Raw genomic sequence first — 19,045 nt, forward strand, 5'->3', positions numbered from 1 at the left:
TCTCTCTCCAGAAACTTGCAGGGGTTTGGGCACCCACCAGGGATGGAGGGACGCAGCCGCTTTCTGCTCCTCTGGGACCAAGCAGGGAGGTGGTCCAAGATGAGTGTGCTGAAGAGCAATGGAGCTGGCATTGGCAGGGTTAAAACTCACTAATTGCGTTGAGGGGAGTTGGGTAAAACAAACTCTGTGGCTTGGGAGTCCCTCTGAGGACTCCGGGAGAGGGACGGGGTGATTTCTTCCATGGGTTTGGCAATGAGAGCAGTTGAGTGCACCAGAAGTTTTCATGCCTTTTCGAAGCCGTGAGCACATGGTTCTCATTCAGGCTCGCTCTTCACTGCCTGCAAGCGTGCGTAATTAATAACCCTCTGGGACAAAGCGCGAGGCTGTGTTAAATTACCTATTCAGTGCTTGTTGGGTGACAGGCAGCTGGTGGGGCTGTGCCACCTCACTCCCAAAGCTCTGCCATCACCTCCATCTGCAGTGTGTTCGCAGTCGGTTCGTACCGAGCCGGAGCCGCTGTCGCTGGCAGTGGCAGCGGTGTGGGGGCAGTGCCACTGGCATGCGTGGACCCATTCTGCTGCCAGCGGCACGGTTGTGGGCATGGGTTTCGGTATACACCTGCCAGAGAGGGGGGGGTGTGCCACGTGTACGCAGCGCTGGGGGAGTAACACGGCTGCTCCACGCTGCTGGCAGCCTGCACGGATGACTGGCGTGAGTGGGGACTGCTAGTGCACCCCCAAATGAGTAGGGGCGCAAGTGTGTGCACGCAGGTGTGAAAAAGCGCGTGTGCATCTTTGCGTGCCCCTGGGGGGTGCAGGAGGAGTGGAGGTTCAGGAGATGTGTGCAGGACTGTGTGTCTGGCTGTGTGCGTACAGGTGTGAGGCGTGGGCTGTGGAGGGGGCGCATGCAGGCATGAAAGTGTGTGTGCGAGCAGGTGTGAATGTGGATGTTCACGTCTGGTCTGTGCACACGGCTGTGAGAGGTTATTTGTGTGCAAGCGGGTGCGAATGTGGATGTTCATGTCAGGTCTGTGCACGCGGCTGTGACAGGTTATTTGTGTACGTTCCCTCTGGTCTGGGAGGTTGGGATGTGCGCCCAAGACACGCACGAGCAAGAAGGAGATGTGTGGGCATTTGCACGCAGGCAAGTGCGCACAACAGGGGTGATGCGCGTGCACACAGGTGCTGGCGGGATGTACAGGGGCGCACACAGGCGGGCAGGGGGTGTGCTCACATGAATGTGCACACAGGTGCTGAGGTGCTCCTGTGTATGTGGGGCGGGGACGATGCACACCCACGCGCACAGGTGCGGGACACACCCACCTGCGGGGGATGCACATTCGTGCACAGGTGCGGGACACACCCGCACCCAGCTGCAGGGTTGTTCACACCCACGCGCACAGGTGCGGGACACGCACCCAGCTGCAGGGGGACGCGCGCCCACGCGCACAGGTGCGGGGGGATGCCCGCACCCCGGTAGGCGGGGGGGTGCAGACACCCCGCCGTGCCCGGAGCCGCAGGTGCGCCCCCCCGCCGCCCGCCCCGCCCCGGCCGGCCCGCCCCGCCCCGCCGCCCGCCCGGCGCCCCGCGGGCTCGGCGGAGGGCGGCGGGCGGCCCGGGCAGGCGGAGGAAAAGGAAGCGGCCCCGGTGCTCCCCGCCCGCCGCCGCGCGTTGCCGCAGCTGGGGCGCGGCGGGACCAGAGCTCGGGCGCGGGGCGCTCCGCACCGCTCCGCATCGCTGCGCGCCGCCCCGCACGGACCTGCCCGCAGCCCCGGAGATGAAGAGAGTTTGCACGCTGCCCCTCTGGCTCTGGCTCGGCATTGTCTCGGAGGCAGGTGAGCGCTGCCGGGCTGCCCGCTCTGCCCGCCGCCCGCACCTGCGGGCGCGCCGGGGACGGGGGCCGCCGCGGCGGGACGGGACGGGACCCGGCGCTGCCGCCCGCTGTCCCCAGATCCCGCAGGGACCCGCGCTGCCTGCCGCGGCGTCCCCATCCCGGGCGGGGACGTGCCGTGCCCCGGAGCTGCCCGCCCCGGGCTCCCCCGGCGCCTGCGGGGGCGCGCCCCGGTGCCTGCTCGGGTGTCCCCGACGGCTGTGACAGTGCCCCCGCAGCCAGAAGACGGGCTGGGGGCCGCCGCTGCTGTCCCTGCGGGTCCGGGTCCGTGGGTGCGCCCACACCGTGCCCGTGCCGCGGGTGTGCTCGCTGCAAGCAGGGATAACCCGCATGGGAGCCTTGCGGGAGGGATTTCTCTGCGTGGGGCAGCACCCGGCCGGGAGGGCAGCCAGGAGGCCGGCTCCCTGCTCTGCTTATTTATTTTTTCATGCACAGTGTCATTAATTTGTGAGCGCCGGGCAGCGTGTTGGGGAGGAAGGCGCGAGGAGGCGGTGGTCCAGCCGATGCCAGCCAGCCAGCCACTGGCAGCTCTGGTCTGTCTGGGAAGTCACCCAAGGCAGATCCCGGTGACATGCTTTCCTTTCCCATAGCTCTCCTGGGGCAAAAGGCTGTTGGGCAGTGAGTTGGACCCCCTGGCCATGGCTTGGATCAGGTGGACGTGGGGTCACAGCAGAGATGGGGCTGCAATGCCCTTCCAGAGAGCAGAGACCGTGGGGCAGAGCTGAATGGGCACTGCCAAGGCAGCAGGGATGGGGCATCAACCCCACCAGCTTCCCCCAGGGAAGCTGCTGCTTGCACAGCTAAAGCATTTACAGCCTGTAGCAGAGCAAGACCAACAGAAAGTTAGTAATGTGAGGAGCCTGCAAGGTGGGGAGGTGAATTTTGGGAGCATAAATAGAATTTTCTGTACCCTCATCTCTGACTCGCTGTCACCCATGGTGTTTGCTGCTTCGTTGAAGTGAGCTCATGGGAGAGCTGCAGGTCTGGCTGCAGAGGTACAGTATGGACGGCATCACCAGCAGCAGCACCGTTAACCTGATGTGCCCAAAACGCTGCTGATGGTTCTAGTGCCATGGGGCCGAAGGACCCACCAGGCTGCTAGAGCTCATGGGGAGCTCCAGGAGGCAGGACAGAAAGGGACTTGCTGCTGGTGGCACCACGGTGGGAGCTGCAGCTGTTCAAAGCTCTCTTGTTAGCAATTTGTAAAGCATCTTGTAGCTGTTCTCAGGTTCTTTCATCTCCCAGAGGTGCGGGAAGCAGTGCCTGGGAGGCTCTGGCCAGCGCGGCTGCGTGATGTGTGGGCCTCGTCAGCGCAGGGCTGCACAGACCTTTGAAGCTCTCCAGCGCTGCCTGATTAGTGCGGCGATGAAGCACGATGTTGAGATCAACTAGGGGATCTTACGCTGGGTATTTGCTTCCTCTTCTTTCATTCTACCTGAGACCAATTTGTCAGCGTGTAAAGGACCCGCAAATTCCTCGTTAACCATAATCCCAATTGAGTGCAAATATTTGTTTCCCTTGGAAGCAGGGATGGGGATGTGAGACTGTTCCACCTGGGAAGGGTGAATTATTTAGCTCAGGATCATGAAAGGTTTGTTCTGGCTCTGTGTCCTGCTTGTCCCTGCACCCCAGTACATGTTTAAATGGACTGGTACTAGGAGAGGAGGCCATGTGTAAGAGCACACAGGCTCTCCCTACATCCCAGCTCCGCAGTGCTCCCCGGATGGAGTGGAACTGGGGAGCTGCCCTTTGCAGGCAGTGAGGTGGGGGCGGCAGGCAGAGGTTCAGCCCCAGCATCCCGGGGTAATTCTTTGTGGACAGCAATAAAAGCGTGTTCTCTGGGTCACCATGCTCTGGGCACAGAGCAGCACTGACCACTCCACAGCCAAATAATCCCACTGGGGACTCTGGCTTGCCACTTTCAAAAGCATATGGCCCTTTGCGTGAGGGAAGGGCCCATGCTTGTGTAGGACCCAAGCCGATTACATTGGCTGCCGCTGCCTGCCCTCTAAGATCATGTAGACCTCCCTGGCCGGGTGCTTGGACAGCCAGCCCTGCACTGACCGTGCCAGCAGCATCATTTGCCTTTACAGCTGGGATTTAAAGCATTTAAAGCAGTTGCTTTATTGCAAGTAATAAACATGGGCCATTTCAGCAACACCCTTTCATGCAAAAGCCCATGAGTGCACAACAAACCCAGTTCTGGCTTAACTCAGTTGCTTGTTAGTGATGAAGCAGAGCCAGGGCCTCCAGGGAGGAGGTGGGTGATGTGAGGGCTGTGGCCTGTGGTCCCCAGGGGATGCTGGGGATGGGGCAGCCACAGCCCTTGTGCCCCGTTGTCTGCTTAGGGATGATTCTGGGTGAGTGGGTTGCAACTACCACCCTGGGATCTGGTTGGGGCACTCAACCCTGCAGCTCGCTGCCTGCAGTTTGTTGTTGAGCTCAGTTTGATGTCTGGTCAGGGGGACGCTCCCCCAGCAGCACAATGTCCCCAGCAGTGCAGGCAAGGCAGGAGGGGGCTCGCTCTGACATGTCCCACCTGCCTGACTGCCTCTCTCCCGTGGCCTTGCTCTGCGCAGCATCGCTGTCTCTGGGGTGTCTCTTGGCCCTGCATTGGTGCGGTGTTTTCCAGGGCAGACATGGGAAGGGCAGGTGCTCCCAGCCAGGAGGGAACAGGCTGTTCCCGGTGTCCCAGGGCAGTTCCTGAGGAGGGAAAGCAAGAACGGGATCTCACGGGAATGGGAGCAGGAGGGGACCGTGGCCAGGCAGCAGTTTCTCTGATGGGGCATCCGCAGCGCTCCAGAGGTTGCTTTGCAGAATGGCTGCTAAGCAGAAGGGGGCTCTTGATGGGTCCCCAGGTCTGCCTGGCGCTCAGCAGCTTTGGGGAGCAACATGAGTCCTAGAGATAGCACCCATCTCGCCCACCTTCTCCCCAGCCACTCCAGCTGGTGCAGCAGAGGCGTTTCCAAATGAGCACAGCGTCTTTGCATTCAGCCTGCTGGACCAAAACAGCCCCAAGCTGTTTGGGGGGGCTGCGTATTTAAACACAGTGGTGGGGAAAAGCTGCAATAAGCCTGGGGATCTGGGGGGTCCTGCAGGTGTGGGGAGAAGCAGAAAGCCCTGTCATGGCTGGACCCCACAGGCTGCAAGGCCCATGGAGGGTGGGGAGCTGGAGTGGAGGAGCAGCAGTCGTGGTGGTTTCCGTTTGAGGAATGACTAAACATCACTGGGCTTTTCCGCTGGGAGAGACGGGCTGGGGCATTGCGAGAGAGGGCTGCAAAATCACGGCTCTCCTGAAGAAGGCAGTTCCTGGTGGGTTCCTGTGCTGGGAGGACGTGGAGTGGGCGGGGTGGGGGACTGGTGGCTTGTTGCATGCTGCTGTGCAGTGGTGGAGCTTGTCGCCACAGGGCCTTGTGGATGTTAGATGTTTGCCTGGGTCCATGGGCAGTTGTGCGTGGAAAAATACATGGGGTTGCATGGAAAAAAATCCACAGGTGGTTAGTTAAATCTCAAGGCTCCTTTCCCGCCCCAGACCATGAGCCAGAGGTGCCCAGTGCTGTGTTTTGCCTTGACCTGCCCCAGCTACCCCTGTGCAGGCGGCTCCTGCAAATCTCTACCTGGGCGAGGGGCAGCAGGGAGCAGGCACACAGCCCCCCCTGGGTCCCACACCAACTGGGCGCCATGGCAGAGACTGCGACCACCTGGTGTGTCCCAGTGTCTGGTGGGGAGACCGGAGCTGAGCCCTGCCCTGGGCCCGAGCTGGAATTATCTTTTGTCCCTTCGTTAGGAAAAGAAATACTGCTGCAGCTGCACTGGCATCTAGTGACTGGTTAAATTAATTCCAGGGTTTTTATTGCCTCTGGCTATCCCAGACCTTTGTTTCTTGTTTCATGTTGTTAGAGAGAGGGTTAGCCAGGTCCCAGGGGGGCTTTTTCTCTCTGGTCAAAATAGTTCTGATGTTTTCAGCACACAGTATTATTGCCCATCTGCGGTGCCTCATTGTTAATGCAAAATAGTGGAAGCGGAGATGGCCTGTAGTCAAGCCAGTGAGGAGGCACAAGCTCTTGAGCACAGCGTGACCGCTTATTTTGTTGAGCGGCTGCCGGCAAATTACTCCATCTCTAGGTGCAAGTTCAGCAGAAGGAGGGTGAAAACCTGGCCCCGTGGCAGCCGGTGGCAAAACTCCCACTAAGTTTTATAAGCTGAGGATATTAAGTGGGGAATCTCTCCTGGAGTCATTTCCCTGCTGAGGTAGCAGAAACAGGTTTCAGGCAGTGACTTGTATTTCATCTTACAACTTCTCCCACGTGTGAATTGTTTTTCTTGCTGCATTTCTGCCCCTTTCTTCCAGGGCAAGGATCTCCAGCACAGGCTTTGCGGGCCAAACCTGGAGGTGCCGTGGGATGGACGTCACATGCTAATGAGGGAGGATCGGGTTAGGGTGTCAGGAAAAGACTCAAACTGGGGAAATGCAGAGAATGGGATGGTGGGGAAAGGCAAGAGATACTCTGAGCAAGTGCTGTGGTCTCCACTTCTCTGAGCACATAATAACCAGGTGGCCGCTGCTCCCCTGCTCTGCTTCTGTGCAGTGAAAGGCAGCAAGGACCCCAGGGCTATCCCCAGGAAGGGCCACGGGAAAGGGCTGAGCGGGTTGCAGACCAACCTGGTCCCTGTTACTGATGGGCAGAGCCCTGGAGTGAGCAAAGAGCTGGCTGCAGCAGCCAGTCTGGAGCTGGTTATGACTCTGGGCAGAGCCAGGAAAACCCCAGTTCAGCTGCAGAAGGATAAGTGAGAAAATAAGCTCAGCCCTGCTCCCAATCTCAGTGCGTGCGAAGAGGGAAGCAATCGGAGTAGCTCAATGATGCTTTCGGGACCCATTGCCGCCATGCAAGGCGTATCCACCCACCCTCGTGCAGGAGCGGAAGGGTTAAGCCTTCTCCTGGCCGTGGCTCCAGTTAGCTGGGCAAATGCCAGCCAGTGGGCCGAGTCCACCCGCCTCAGCCTGCGGTGCTAGTGCTGGTGACGCAGTGCCCGCGCACCATCCACCACGGCCACGCCGCACAGCATGGCAAGGCCGCCCGCCTGGGCAGGCTGTGGGGTCCAGGGCATCCCCCTGGGGAAGGGTTAAGTGAAGACGAGCGGTGCCGATGCCAGGCTGGGTGTCCAGGTTCTCCCTTGGCGGAGGTCAGTGGTGGTTCATGGGAAAGGAAAAATTGGCAGCTGGGCCGGATGTCCCTGCATTTCCCCTCTTCCTGCAGCCGCCTGAACGACGTTCCTTATTTAGCTTTCCTGACGGACAGGAGGAATCTGATGGCGGAAACTGTCACTGCCTGATAACAGCTCAGGGACCCCTTCATGATGGGCGGCACGGCAGGGAACAGGGCAGCGCTCCCCCTCGCCAGGAGGGCAGAGCCGGGCAGCCGGGGCTGCCCTTTGCACCGGCTTTTTGGGGGCGGCCCGGGGAGGGAGGGAAGGGCGCTCGCAGCCCTTCCCTTTGTGCTGGTTTGTGTACAAAACCTCTCAGTGCCGTTTAAAAGACTCTCAAGGTCAAGAAGCGATGGCATATATGTATTATATTGGCATTTTTTTCCTTCTTTTTGGTGAGGCATCTGAGCTGGTGGAAAGGGCCATGGATGGGGAGAGGGGAGGCATGGAGCCAAGCCACCTTGCCAAGGTCTGAAACCAGCTGAGGCTTTCCACTCACTGGTAATGAGGATGTAAAGGACAGCCAGGACTGGGATGCTTCAGCAGGAGCTGGGAGTGATGACCGGTACCGAGAGCTGAGCACATGCATTAGTACTGGGACCAGTTCCCGTATAAGGGAACATCTGACCGAGCAGATAAACACTGCGAAGGAGATGTTACTGCATGTTTTATTGTGCCCAGCTTTCTCTCCACAGAAGATGGTGTCTGAGCCATTCTCTCATATCTACCCATGGTGACCAGCCTCAAAACCACAAAAGGTCCTGAAATACAGCCTGTATTTCAATGTATCCATTGATTTTTATCTTGCATTTGTGGAGGCCAGCAGGCTGCTCCCATACCAATAACAGCATTGTTTCCATGGCAATTAATGTATTTAAAAAGGGCAGAATGTACAGCGAGACTGTATTTTTTTTTAAAGACCAAGCCATAAGCCAGGCAGCCCTCGTCACTGGACTGGACATTGGACTTTTAGTCCGTGCAATGTACAGACTGGCGTCGCTGTGCTCTGTGCTGGGATGCAGGGCACGGTGAGCTGGCTCAGCAGGGCTGGGTAGCACAGGGCTCACACAGACCTGTGCAAAGGCCATGCTGCAGCCACACCACCCTGAGATCATCGGTCCGCTGCTGCTCAGAGTTTTGTGTTCCCTGGGGTAGTTAGAGCTGCAAGCTTCCAGGTGCGTGTCTGACTCTTTCAGTTTTAGCTGAGCAGTATTAAAAATCTCCCTGCGAGACGGAAGACCTCAGCAGGAACTCAGAGGAGTTGTTTCTCTGCTCTCTGAGCAATCTGCTGTATGACCAGGGATGGCACCTACCTGAGCATCCATGAGTTGCAGGACTGAGGTTTAGGTCATCAAACTACGCTGGTACCTTGGGACCAAATGCTTCAGCTAAGTTCAAATTCCTTTTGCGTTTGCTTTCTGTCATCAAGCAGCACAGGCAGGGAGATTAGTGCAAAGGGAATTGCTGTATCTGTCCATTTGTGTTCATATATTGCTCTATCAGTGCCACAGGTGTGAGCAAGGCTGGTAGACATGGAAAAGGAAGCAGGAGCTCCTGCCTCCTGCCCCAAACCCCAGTGCATGTTTCAGATGGCTGTGGGGGGGATGAGGTACCCATGGGGGATAACAGGACTTTGCATTCTGCTGGCTATTCTGAGACAGAACATGCAGAAAAATTCATATTGCAAGTTATTTGTTTAAAATTATACATGGTTTTTATGGTGTCACTTCCTAGTACGATGCATAGTTGCCATTGCAGCGAGATGAGTAAACTTCCTGCTATACCTTCCTGGGCAGCAGTCATCTCACCCAGTCCCCATCACGTAAAAGTTTATAGCGTATAGCCTAAGGCGCTTGCTCTACAGTCAGCAGGGGGAGAAAGGCTTTTTTGGAGGCACTCCATCCCATCCTCAAAGAGGTGCTGAAGGAATTGCCTTGGGGAGGTGATGGTGGAGACTGCTCCCAGCCTGCGTGGTGTCTGCACACATGCATGTCCCCAGGACCGGCACTGCCCCTCTGCCGGGTTGCATTTCATCCTGCAATCCACCCTTGTCCTCGCCGGCCACCCTGGCTCGCTCCACCTCAGCGGTCTGCAGCTGCACGAGGGGACAGGTGCAGTCTTGGGAGAGTAAAACGAAAGAGCAGCATCAACCAAAACAACTGATGGCCCCAGCCTCGGGAGACGTAGCCAGGAGTAGGCTGGGAGGTAGCGGGATCATGTGGAGTGAGCAGTAGACAAAGGAAGGAAGTTTTTATTACGGGGCCAAATACTAAAGTCCTTCAGTTGTAATTAGGCCAATGCCTCAATGACTTCAGGGAGACTGGTCTGAGTAAAGAGAGAAGAAAGAGCTCCAGGATCTGGCCCCTGGGTAATTGTGTCACGTGGAAAGCTTATAAAGAATTTGCAAGCTCATGATGGTTTTCCTGAGCGACCAGCACTAGCCAGCGAGCAGTGCCCATGGCAGCCAGGCCTCCCATCTGGGTCACCCTCCCCTTCCTCTCCAGGGGCACAAAGCACCCACCCTGCAGCAGGTTCACCACTTCAGCCGCTGGCAGAGCTTGATGGGGCTCAGCAGACCCGTGGGGCCCGGCCAGGTGCCCCAAGTTGGGTGGCTGCTCCACAGGTTTGTGAAGGTCTGTCTGCACATTCATGAGACCCAGCAGAGACCCATGGAGGGTTTTGGGGTCCTGCAGCAGCTTTCTGAGTTAGAGGCATGTGGGCTCTTCATGTGGCAGGGAAGCCTGTAAAACGTTTACTGGTTTCATGTGTTCCCCAAAAAAAAGCTACAAAAAGTGCAGGGTCGCATAGCAGAGCCTGGAAAACCCTCCATCGGTTTCCCTGCATGTGGAAGGTCCAGCACTGGCTGCAGGAAGCGTGTACATATCTGCACAGACACACACGTGTGCTGACAGGGAGGTTTGGCCCCAGGCTTGGCTCTCCATCTGTGACTTGTTTTCCCCATTTCTGAAATACTGGTGTCTGCTGAGATGGATGTTAGATATAGTGACCTAAAAAAATAAACACGGATGGAAGTGAAGGTCAAGTCAATAGTTTCCATGGACAACAGCAAATCTTGGTATTTACTAAGGCAAGAAGGTTGGGTGTGAATTGTGGTTTATACTCAGATTTGGAAACTGCCAGCTCAGAGTGGTGGCAGCAAGCAAAATCACATCCAACAGAAGTGACGGCATCCAGCGCCCACAGAAATCCATCACTCGCATGGTAGGTTGTCCTACCCTGAGCAGGGTCCCCAGTGAGGCACCATTTGTCTAAGTGGCCATCATCCCTTCACCACGCTGTAGCGCTTGGCCCTTGGGAAGCAAAGGGCAGAAGTTTAACAGCCTGTCCCGAAAGCACGGCGGCTGGCTGCGGTGTGGGATGCTCCCGTGGGAGCTGCATGCGTTCACACGCAGAAAATCCCCCGTGCCGTTGGGCAGGCAGCACGTAGTCCTTGTGCTGGGGTGAAACGGGGGGTAAACAACCACCTTGCCTCCAAATGGAGTTACCTAGGGATGCCTCTGTAAAGCAATTTAGCTAATGTAGTGTGCGTCTGGGCCTGATGGCTCCTCGTTTGGTTTGGGGCTGTTGCCAAGCTATCAGGCTCAGCAGGTCCTGGGCTGCTGTCTGTAAGTGCTGGCTGCGGCAGTGCCACCGGTGCTGGGATCACATCAGTGCGTACCCTGATCTTCATCTCCTCTCTGTGCTGGGACATCCCAGTGCAGAAGTGAAGGGGAACGACAGCGTGCCCCGTGCTGGGCAGACAGGCTCAGACCCAGTAAGCGTCCCCTTGGGTGACAGGGTTGTGATGGGATTTTCCTGCTTGGTCAGGTAGATCCACCACTGTTGGTTGCTTATGTGTGGCAAGGACTAATGAAGGCAACCAGAAGGCACGGGTCGTAGCTTGATGTCCCCAGTTTGAACACATGAGGATGGTTTTGATGTCCCCCAAACCCCCTGTGTTCTAGGGAGGCAGGAACCTTTCCAATAACATTCGTCACGCCAAAACTGCACCCAGCCAAGATGTGATGCCTGCTGCCATGATGCCTGCGCTGCCCAATGTTGCCCCTCCACCACACTCAGCATTTTACAAAATTTATGGCCGTTCCTCACCCTTAGCTGCTTAGACAAATAAAGCCTAATGCAGCTTGAGGCAGTTAATCCCTGGCTCTCCAGCCTCCCAGCAGTAACAAGGCCTGGGTGGCATTTCAAAGAATGCACTGGGGGAGAGGGGGAGTGCCAGGATCTATTTTTTTTTTATAAGGCGGTGGAAATACAAGCCTGCCTTCATTGAAGATAAGTGACGTTGGTCAGGCTGAGCTCCTGCTCGGAGTTTATAGTGGTGATGGAAGGCAGGAGGCTCCATACAGCATTGGCCCCACAGTAACCTTTGCCAAAAGAAAAACACTTCTTAATACAATAGTAGATTTAAAAAAAAAAAAAGAGAGAGAGTTAAAAAAAATAAACAGGGTTTCATGTGAACTTAGGAAACCTGTACTGGCATGAAGAGAGATGCACGTGGTGAAATGGCCTGAACAGCACCTGGAAGGGCTCTGGCCCCAGACCCCACATTGCTAGGAATGGGAAAGGGCCCGTGTGTGTCCTCAGCCCCTTGGTCCAGTGTGGTGCCAGAACAGCCCTGCTGCCAAACAGCATCCCCTGCCTTTGTGGTCCAAACCAACGTGTCTGTGTCTTCCCTTCGTCCATACCTTGGCTTTTCCCATGGGGCGGGGAAGGCCATCCCCAGCCGAGCACCAAGTACCTTGCGGTGACCAAACAGGGGCAGCCAAGGAAGTGGCGTGTTGTCTCTTCAGTACAATTTCCCTGTTAGTACTTGTGCTCCTGCAGTGGAAGTCATTAGCATGTGTAAACGTTTCCTTCCCATTGCGTCCGCTTGCGTGCTCTCCCCACTGAGCTGCGTGGCAAGGGAAGCACCTTGGAATGGGAAAACAACAGTCAGCCTCTGAGTATTAACAAGAGAGTAACAGGGTGTTTATGGAACTTGTTAACCCTCTTGTAAGTTCTTTTTAAAAAACAGCATAAGGTGTTTACTTACTGGCCTTCAGATAGCACCAGAGTCTGATACTGCCATTTAGGCTGGGTGTTTCATTGTAGGAATTGTGGTGTGATATACAAAGTGTGACATTTCCAACTCAGCCTTTCTTGGAAGGGAATTAAATGAGTTTCATAGCTGCGTGAGGGGTGTTATGTGGAGGTGGAGAGAGAAATCTGTGCAGATGTTAAACAGCCAGCTAATCTCAAGTGACGCGAATACCCTGATACACTTTGGCTCTTGGAGATGATGATTATCATCTCCTGCTGCAACGGGTCCTGGCATGCGGTCACAGCTCTGTGCCAAGAGAAACTAAGCGTGTGTGTAACTTGCCATTGATGCCCCACACAGCCCCACAGGGTTAGCTTTCCTCCCAGTGCCCTGAGTCTCTCCAACTTCAAGGCCCTTTGCCCAGCGGGGAGCAGACAGAATCACTGACCTGCGGGTGAGAAGCAACCCAGCAAAGCCCCATGGCGGGGGAGAGCTTTGCTGCACTCTCTAGAGCCCATCCCTCTCAGGGGTCCTGCAAAGAGCAGTGTAAGATTTTTATTAACGACATCAGGGAAGGCTCTGGGTTTGGCCAGCTCCAGCTGCTTTCAAGGATGGCAGAAAGCCGAGCTGTGCAGTGTTTTCCAGGAGGGTTGAAATGTCTTATTGTGTACGTTGCTGTAGGTGCATTTACCCCAGGGAATCACACCTCCTGTCCTGCTCGCGGATCCACAGCAAGTGCTCAGAGCTCTTCCAGCAGTCCCCTCTGCTTGTGCTTGTCTGACCTCGTACCTGAAGCTTCCTTCCTCTGCTGTTACCTCTGATGACTAATTCTCCTTTGAAGAGCATGTGCCTGTGATCTTCCTGCCTCCCCTTGTGCCCACCCCGTCAGAGGCAGCCGAAGGAGTTGTGCAGATGCATGGATGCGCACGTGCGGGTGTGCATGCAAGAAGCTGCGCCGTGGAGGAGGGTTCATGCTCTCCTGCTCCTCAGGCAGCAGCTCCCTCTCATGCCCAAGACCACTCTTCCCTTTGCTTTTTTATTATTATTATTTTTAGTTTATACTTGATGCTTGAAAACCCTGCTTTGATAATCAGGAAGTTTAAATTCTTCCTGTACTTTGCTTGTGCTTCCCACTTTCTGGGCCCATCCACATCTAATGTAGCTTTTTCATGTTGCATTGGCTCTGAGATAAATCCATTTTCTTTGCTCCCTGTTATCTTTCTTTGGAAGGAATAAGGATTCCTCCTTTCTTGCTAGAGTATCTGTTTTTCCTGGCCAAAACATCCCAGTTTTTGCTGCCCTACCCTCTGTGGCTCAGGCAGGGTTGGAGGTACAAAGAAGCTGCATGACAGGCTTGCAGGGAGCCTTGAGCAGATGGGGAATTGAATCCAGGTTTTCCAAGGCCAAGATAATCATCTAATTGCAAAACTGTTTTTTCCCCACTGACTCTGTTCATCAGCTTCTCTCACACTCAGTGGCTGGAGACCAACTTGAGGATGGGGTTTGCTGCAGAGAACAGGCACTGCCAGCTCCAAGGGCAGCTGTTTGGTTTGAGGGCTCCGAGTTAATTTCAGTTGACAGCTAAGTAGCAAACATCTGGATGCAAACTCTAGGCATGCAAAGACGAAGAAGCAGGTCTTTTCCACTTGGCACGGTGCCTCCCAGTCCAGCTGCGTGGCTTGCAGACCCCTGAAAAAGCCCAGCACAGTCAGCCTGGCTGCAGCGGTCTGGGTGGGAGAGAGGCAGGCAGGGTCCACAGGCTTTGCTCACATCAGGGAAACCTGCCCTGAGCGGGGTACGGCCGTTTCTTCAGTGTACTGCTCAGCGTGTCCATAAGCAACAGTCTTTGGAAGAGCTGAACTTCAAAGGCCAGCAATTAAGCCCACACACATCAAGGAAAAAGTAAACCTGTGACTTGCTTTTTCCTTTGCAAATGCTGCTGCCCTTTTCCTCAGTGCTGACCCTCAGGCTCTGTTTGGCTTCCCGGGCAGCTGCCTCTGCCTCCTCATCTCCCAGCGAGAGCTGGATGCCAAGGTCTTGCTTAGCTTGAACTCCATCTTCCTCCAACAGCACATCTGTGGCTTACTTCAATGGGAGCTTCACCTGAGCCTCTGGGAATGGCTCATGATGGAGCCATAATTAATGATGTCCAAACTGAGGGTCTCCACTGCTTCTCAGGCTTTTCCTTTCCTCTGTGTCATGTGGCAAAGCCGTGGTGCTTCAGGTGGAAGCCCCTGCGCAGGCACTGGAGCTGGTCCTGGCTCTGCCCAGGCTGTCACCAGCCTCAGCAGGGGCACCTGGGGTCTGGGAAAGGAGACGATGCCCTGATGTGGGCAGGGGGATCCTGCTCTGTTTTGGCAATGGGCAGTTTAGGGACTCCTAGACCTGGATGTCTCACCTGGACCGCTGTGCGTAAGAGCTGGTAATGACTTGCCCTCCAGGAGCTTATGCCTCTCTTTGGGAATCTCTCTGTGGGTATCACAGTGACAAAATCCACAGTTTTGCTGAGTTGCATGAAAACATATTTTGTCACCTGCCTCATAACTTCATCAGGTACAGTGTTAGAAGCAGTGGATAATGATTTCCTTTAGTCATTTGCCCATTGTCACTGTATAGGCTATCATTTCTTCTCAGTGGCCAAAGATGTCTTTTTGGTGTCCCGTGGGTTTATGCCCACTGCTGCCAGAGGTGCTTCAGCCCGGTAAAGCCCCTGGGGTTACACATGGATAGACACGGGGTGGAATTAAACCCTGAATCCTGCAACGGTCAGGCAACCCCTGAGCAGTCCCAAACAGGATAACTGGAGGTAGCAGCAGTACAAGCTTTTCCCAAGCCACTTGCCCAGAGATCCCAAACCCCCAAGGCAGGATGTCCCCGACCCATCCTGGCCACCTGTTTGTGCTGGTAACGCCTGTCTGCCAGGTACCAGCTTTGAACCGACACTCATTTCACGTGATCTGTGGACCATTCATTATGTTCCTTCGGGTTAGAGATGTAATGAACGGTGCTAATTTCTGTTACTAGTCCCCTAAAGCCATCTGGTGCCTCTGCTCTTTCTACGCCACGTTAATCACATCCTGCAAGGGCAGAGAACGTGAGCAGGGCAAGATTTTGAAAGAAATAAATTAAAACAGGAAGAGAAACAACCTGACAGTCCTTAAGATGTGGGAGGATAATTTTAATTGAGTTTTTCAAGGGTTTAGCCATGCAGTTAATAAGGGCCACTGGAAGAGGGGTGGCTATGTATGCTAAGCAGGGCAGCCTGCCTTGGGCTCCTGCAGAGCAACAGTGGTGGCAGAGTGGGAGCTGCTACAGGCATTTTGGCAGGTCTGAGGATTTCTGCCCATTGGGGAGAGAATCTTGTGGACAGAATAGGTTCTGTTCCTGTCTGAAGGCCCTGGGCTCCCCTCCCCATGCATCCCGCTGAGCCGGAGCTGCCCTCCGAAATGTCAGGGAGAGGAAGCAATCCTTGGCTTGTTAGTTTCTACAAGGAAATAAAACGCACAGATGGCTCGAGCATCCTCTATCTCAAAGGCAGGAAAAGGATTCTTCGGGCAGGAGCAGGCAGCCAACAAACCCAGAGCGATTCAGGGAATGGGGGAGCGAACAAAGCGGTGTCTGGCCAACCCCTGGCCAGCAGCAGAAAGGGTGGGCCGGCTGCCCACCGAGGGGAAGCAAGCTCTCTGATGTGCAGGAGCATCCCTCGGCCCAGCGAGAGCAGCAAACAGCTGGCTCCCCTGGGGCCCGGGGAGGCTGCTGACAGCAGAGATCCTGGAGGAGGTCTGCAGGGTGGCCCCGGCTGACCTGCTGCCCCAGGCCGGACATGTGGCTACCTGACAGAGGCTAACTTTGGCGCAGGACATAGCCTCTCGGGGAGGATGGAGTAGGGAGCAAGCATGGAGGGGGGGTTAGGGAGAGGAAAGACGGCAGGAGACAGAAATGCAAACATGGCCTGACAGCCTTGGAGCAGGGGGAGGGGAGGAGGAAAAAGCAGGGTAAACCTGGCAGGATGGAGCAGGAAACCGAGCTGGAGTGAGGCAGGGCAATGGTGAGATAGTGCTTCCTGCTGAGGGAGAAAGGCAGACAGATAAACACTCCCAGATGGGCACTTGTTGACCCCTCTGGGATGCTTCGGGATGCTGTGGCAGCAGATCCCTAGGCCATGTGTGCCTATGCCCCTGCAGACCAGGGTCCCGAAAGCAGGTGCCAGCGTGGTGGGGCACTGGGTGTAGCCACCCTCTGCTGCCTCAGGGCAGCTGGCTCGTGGAATACTCTGATTTAAATCCCTGCCTGGAGGCACCAAGGGATGAGGACTGAAGGGTACAAGGGTAACTTTGCTCCTCTGGACAGCCTAGCTCTCTTGAAAGTGGCTCCTGCTTTCAAGCTCCTGTTTCTGTTCTCTGATGAGACTGCAAGCCTGGAAGTCCAAAAGCTGAAGAAGCCCAGAGAGCTCATGACTTTCTTTGCCTCATTCCCCATTCAGTGCAGGTGGTTATGCAATTTTTGTGCCTTGCCAGAAAAGAACCAGTTAATTAAAGTTTATGAGCGATGAGAGGCTAAGTGGACCCGTTGGGGTGCGTGCACTGAGGCCAAAGCAGCATTTTGGACTGGGGCTGCAGGGCTGTTTGGCCAGACCCACAGGTGCTGGGTGCGCGGCTGTGGAGCGCCAGGGGAGCAGAGCAGAGCGCCCAGCCCCACAGCACTGCTGGTCTGGCTGTGACTTCTGCTTGTGTCAGGGTTATGCTGCTGCTGCACGATGTGCTGCTCACATCCCTGCCCACCCCATCCCACTCCCTGCTTGGCTGGCAGGCAGCAGCTTTGGCGAGGGTCTCCCCTGGCCGCAGTTGCTGAGCTGGAGGCGAGCCCTGAGTTTTGCACTTGGCAAATGCCCTGTCCATTTGGGCGCACATCCTTCCTCCTCACCTGGCATCGCTGCAGACCCGTGGCGCTTGGGGCATTTCTTGAGCCCGGTGTCAAGAAAAAAGCATTTCCACCGGCATTGGTGGCCCCTCATATCAGACCCTGCTCGGGGGGCTCCTGCCTCTGTACACCAGCTTAGCCATAGGTGTCTTGGGCCAAAGTTAAAGTCTTGTTATGCTTTTGGTGTTGGACAGGAGGGATCAGACACCCAATAATGATCATCACCTCTGTGTTTGTGAGTATTGACCGAGTACCTATAATTGTTAGTCCCTTGTGTCCCCTGAAAGAGGACAGCCTGCCCTGGCTGGAGCAAAGGAACATCTGATGCTTTGGGTATGTCCTCACAAAATGGTGAGGACACTGATCCACCACACTTTGGTAACATTTCAGGGCTTTGAGGTCTGTGGATGAGGTCAGGGCTGATCCTGCGCAGAGGAGTACAAGCCCTGTGGTTAACCCCTTCTGGGACAGGTCTGAAGCGACCTAGGACCTAGGTCAATCCTAGGTTGCAGAAAAAGGGGTATCTTTCATGAACCCCATAAAAGAAGGGACCTGCTTCCTTTGCCCCTGTGCCAATACATAGGGGTTTGGGGGGATTTCCAGTTTTCTATCATTATTGCTTTTAATGTATTCATTGCTTACACCTTAGCCTGTTTCCATTTTGCCCACAGAGCCCTTTAGCACACCAACTCCCTGTTCTTCCGCAGCCTCACCGTGGGCATGGGTGGCTGTCACTCTGCCCTCGCAGCCCCCAGGCCCAGGCTGCTGGGCAGAACCTGCTCCATTTTGGCGTGAATTCCCACCATGGTTTGGGGCTTGCCCTGCCCGCTGTGAGGCTGGAGAGAAAACACCTGGTGTTTCATCCCCAGTTTGGCCGGAGCCTGCCATTCACTTCTCAGCCTCGTGCGATATCTCACCTCTCTGCAAAACAAGCCTTCCTCCGTGCTGGCGAGCACCAGGAGGAGGAAGAGGAGGAGCTGACAGCCCTACGTCCAAATTCCCCCTGCTGCTCTGCCAGCTGCCTGCTCCTTGCATGACGTGACACTCACACTTTGCTGCTCCAGCCCACAGCTGGATGCTTGCCCCAAACGTGAGGAGTTGCTGCTCCATGCGGGAACTTCAGCCCTTCAGCTGGGAAGCTGGCCTGGCTTTACCTCCAGCCCATGGACTTCCCGTGTGTCTGTGGGTGGCCACAGGTCCTCTGGGACCAGACCCCGGGGCAGCCAGCTGTACCAGCACAGGGCAGGCAGGCAAAAAGTAACTGGGGCAGAAGAGGAAGATGGCACCTGCGGTGCTGGCTTAGTTTCTGCAGGGCAAGGGGGAATGGTGCATATGCAGTTTCACCAGCAAATGCTGCTAATTTGGATGAGACCATCCTGAAAAGCCAGAGGAGAGCTCTGCAGAAAGGGCAGAGCAAGGTTTCTCCTCGCTTTCCCCCAGTGCCATCTGTGGCTCCTCTTCTGCACCAGAAATGGTCATTCAGTCCCTGTTTCCCCAGTTGCCAGCAAGGTTTTATTGTTGGCTGTCCAGGAGCAGGTCTTTGCTCACATAGTAACGGTGGTGCATGATTGCATGTCTTAAGCGCGTGCCTTGCCCTGCTTGCAAAGGAAGAGCCACGCCACTGGCTTTGCAACCTGCAGGGGCAGCTCAGGGATGCCGAAGGTTCAGGCTGGGAGTAAAACCTAAGGAAATCAGGAGACGCTTTGCAAAATGAGCCACATTGGGCTGTATGGCAGTGCTGGGCCCTGAGCAATGCCAGGGCATTCAGAGTGCTGTGTCCCCAGCCAGGGACAGGCCAGAGCAGCTGCCTGAGCCCAGCGAGTTAGCAGAAGCTCATCCATGGTGCTTTGCATTGCAGACTTGGGACGTGGGTCAATTCAGGGGCTCCATCCTGGACATTTGGTCTGGGGATTCAGTTAAATGGTACAAATCTGCCAGAAATGTCTTTGTAGAAAGTCTTCAAATCTCAGTTTCCTGCTGTGCTTTATC

The 19,045-nt window shown here is 55.7% G+C and overlaps 1 protein-coding gene across 2 annotated transcripts in view; it reads left to right on the plus strand.

Annotated features, from left to right (window-relative positions):
- The first annotated feature begins 1,581 nt into the window (after positions 1-1,581).
- FLT4 (fms related receptor tyrosine kinase 4) overlaps positions 1,582-19,045 on the plus strand; it is a 59,788-nt gene continuing 42,324 nt past the window's right edge. For both annotated transcript variants that reach the window (XM_055813212.1, XM_055813213.1), the window contains exon 1: positions 1,582-1,834. In XM_055813212.1, the coding sequence (XP_055669187.1) occupies positions 1,777-1,834 (58 nt within the window). In that variant the 5' untranslated portion in view covers positions 1,582-1,776. The remainder of the gene's footprint in view (positions 1,835-19,045) is intronic.

Source organism: Falco peregrinus, chromosome 8 (genome assembly GCF_023634155.1).
Source record: "Falco peregrinus isolate bFalPer1 chromosome 8, bFalPer1.pri, whole genome shotgun sequence".
NCBI lineage: Eukaryota > Metazoa > Chordata > Aves > Falconiformes > Falconidae > Falco > Falco peregrinus.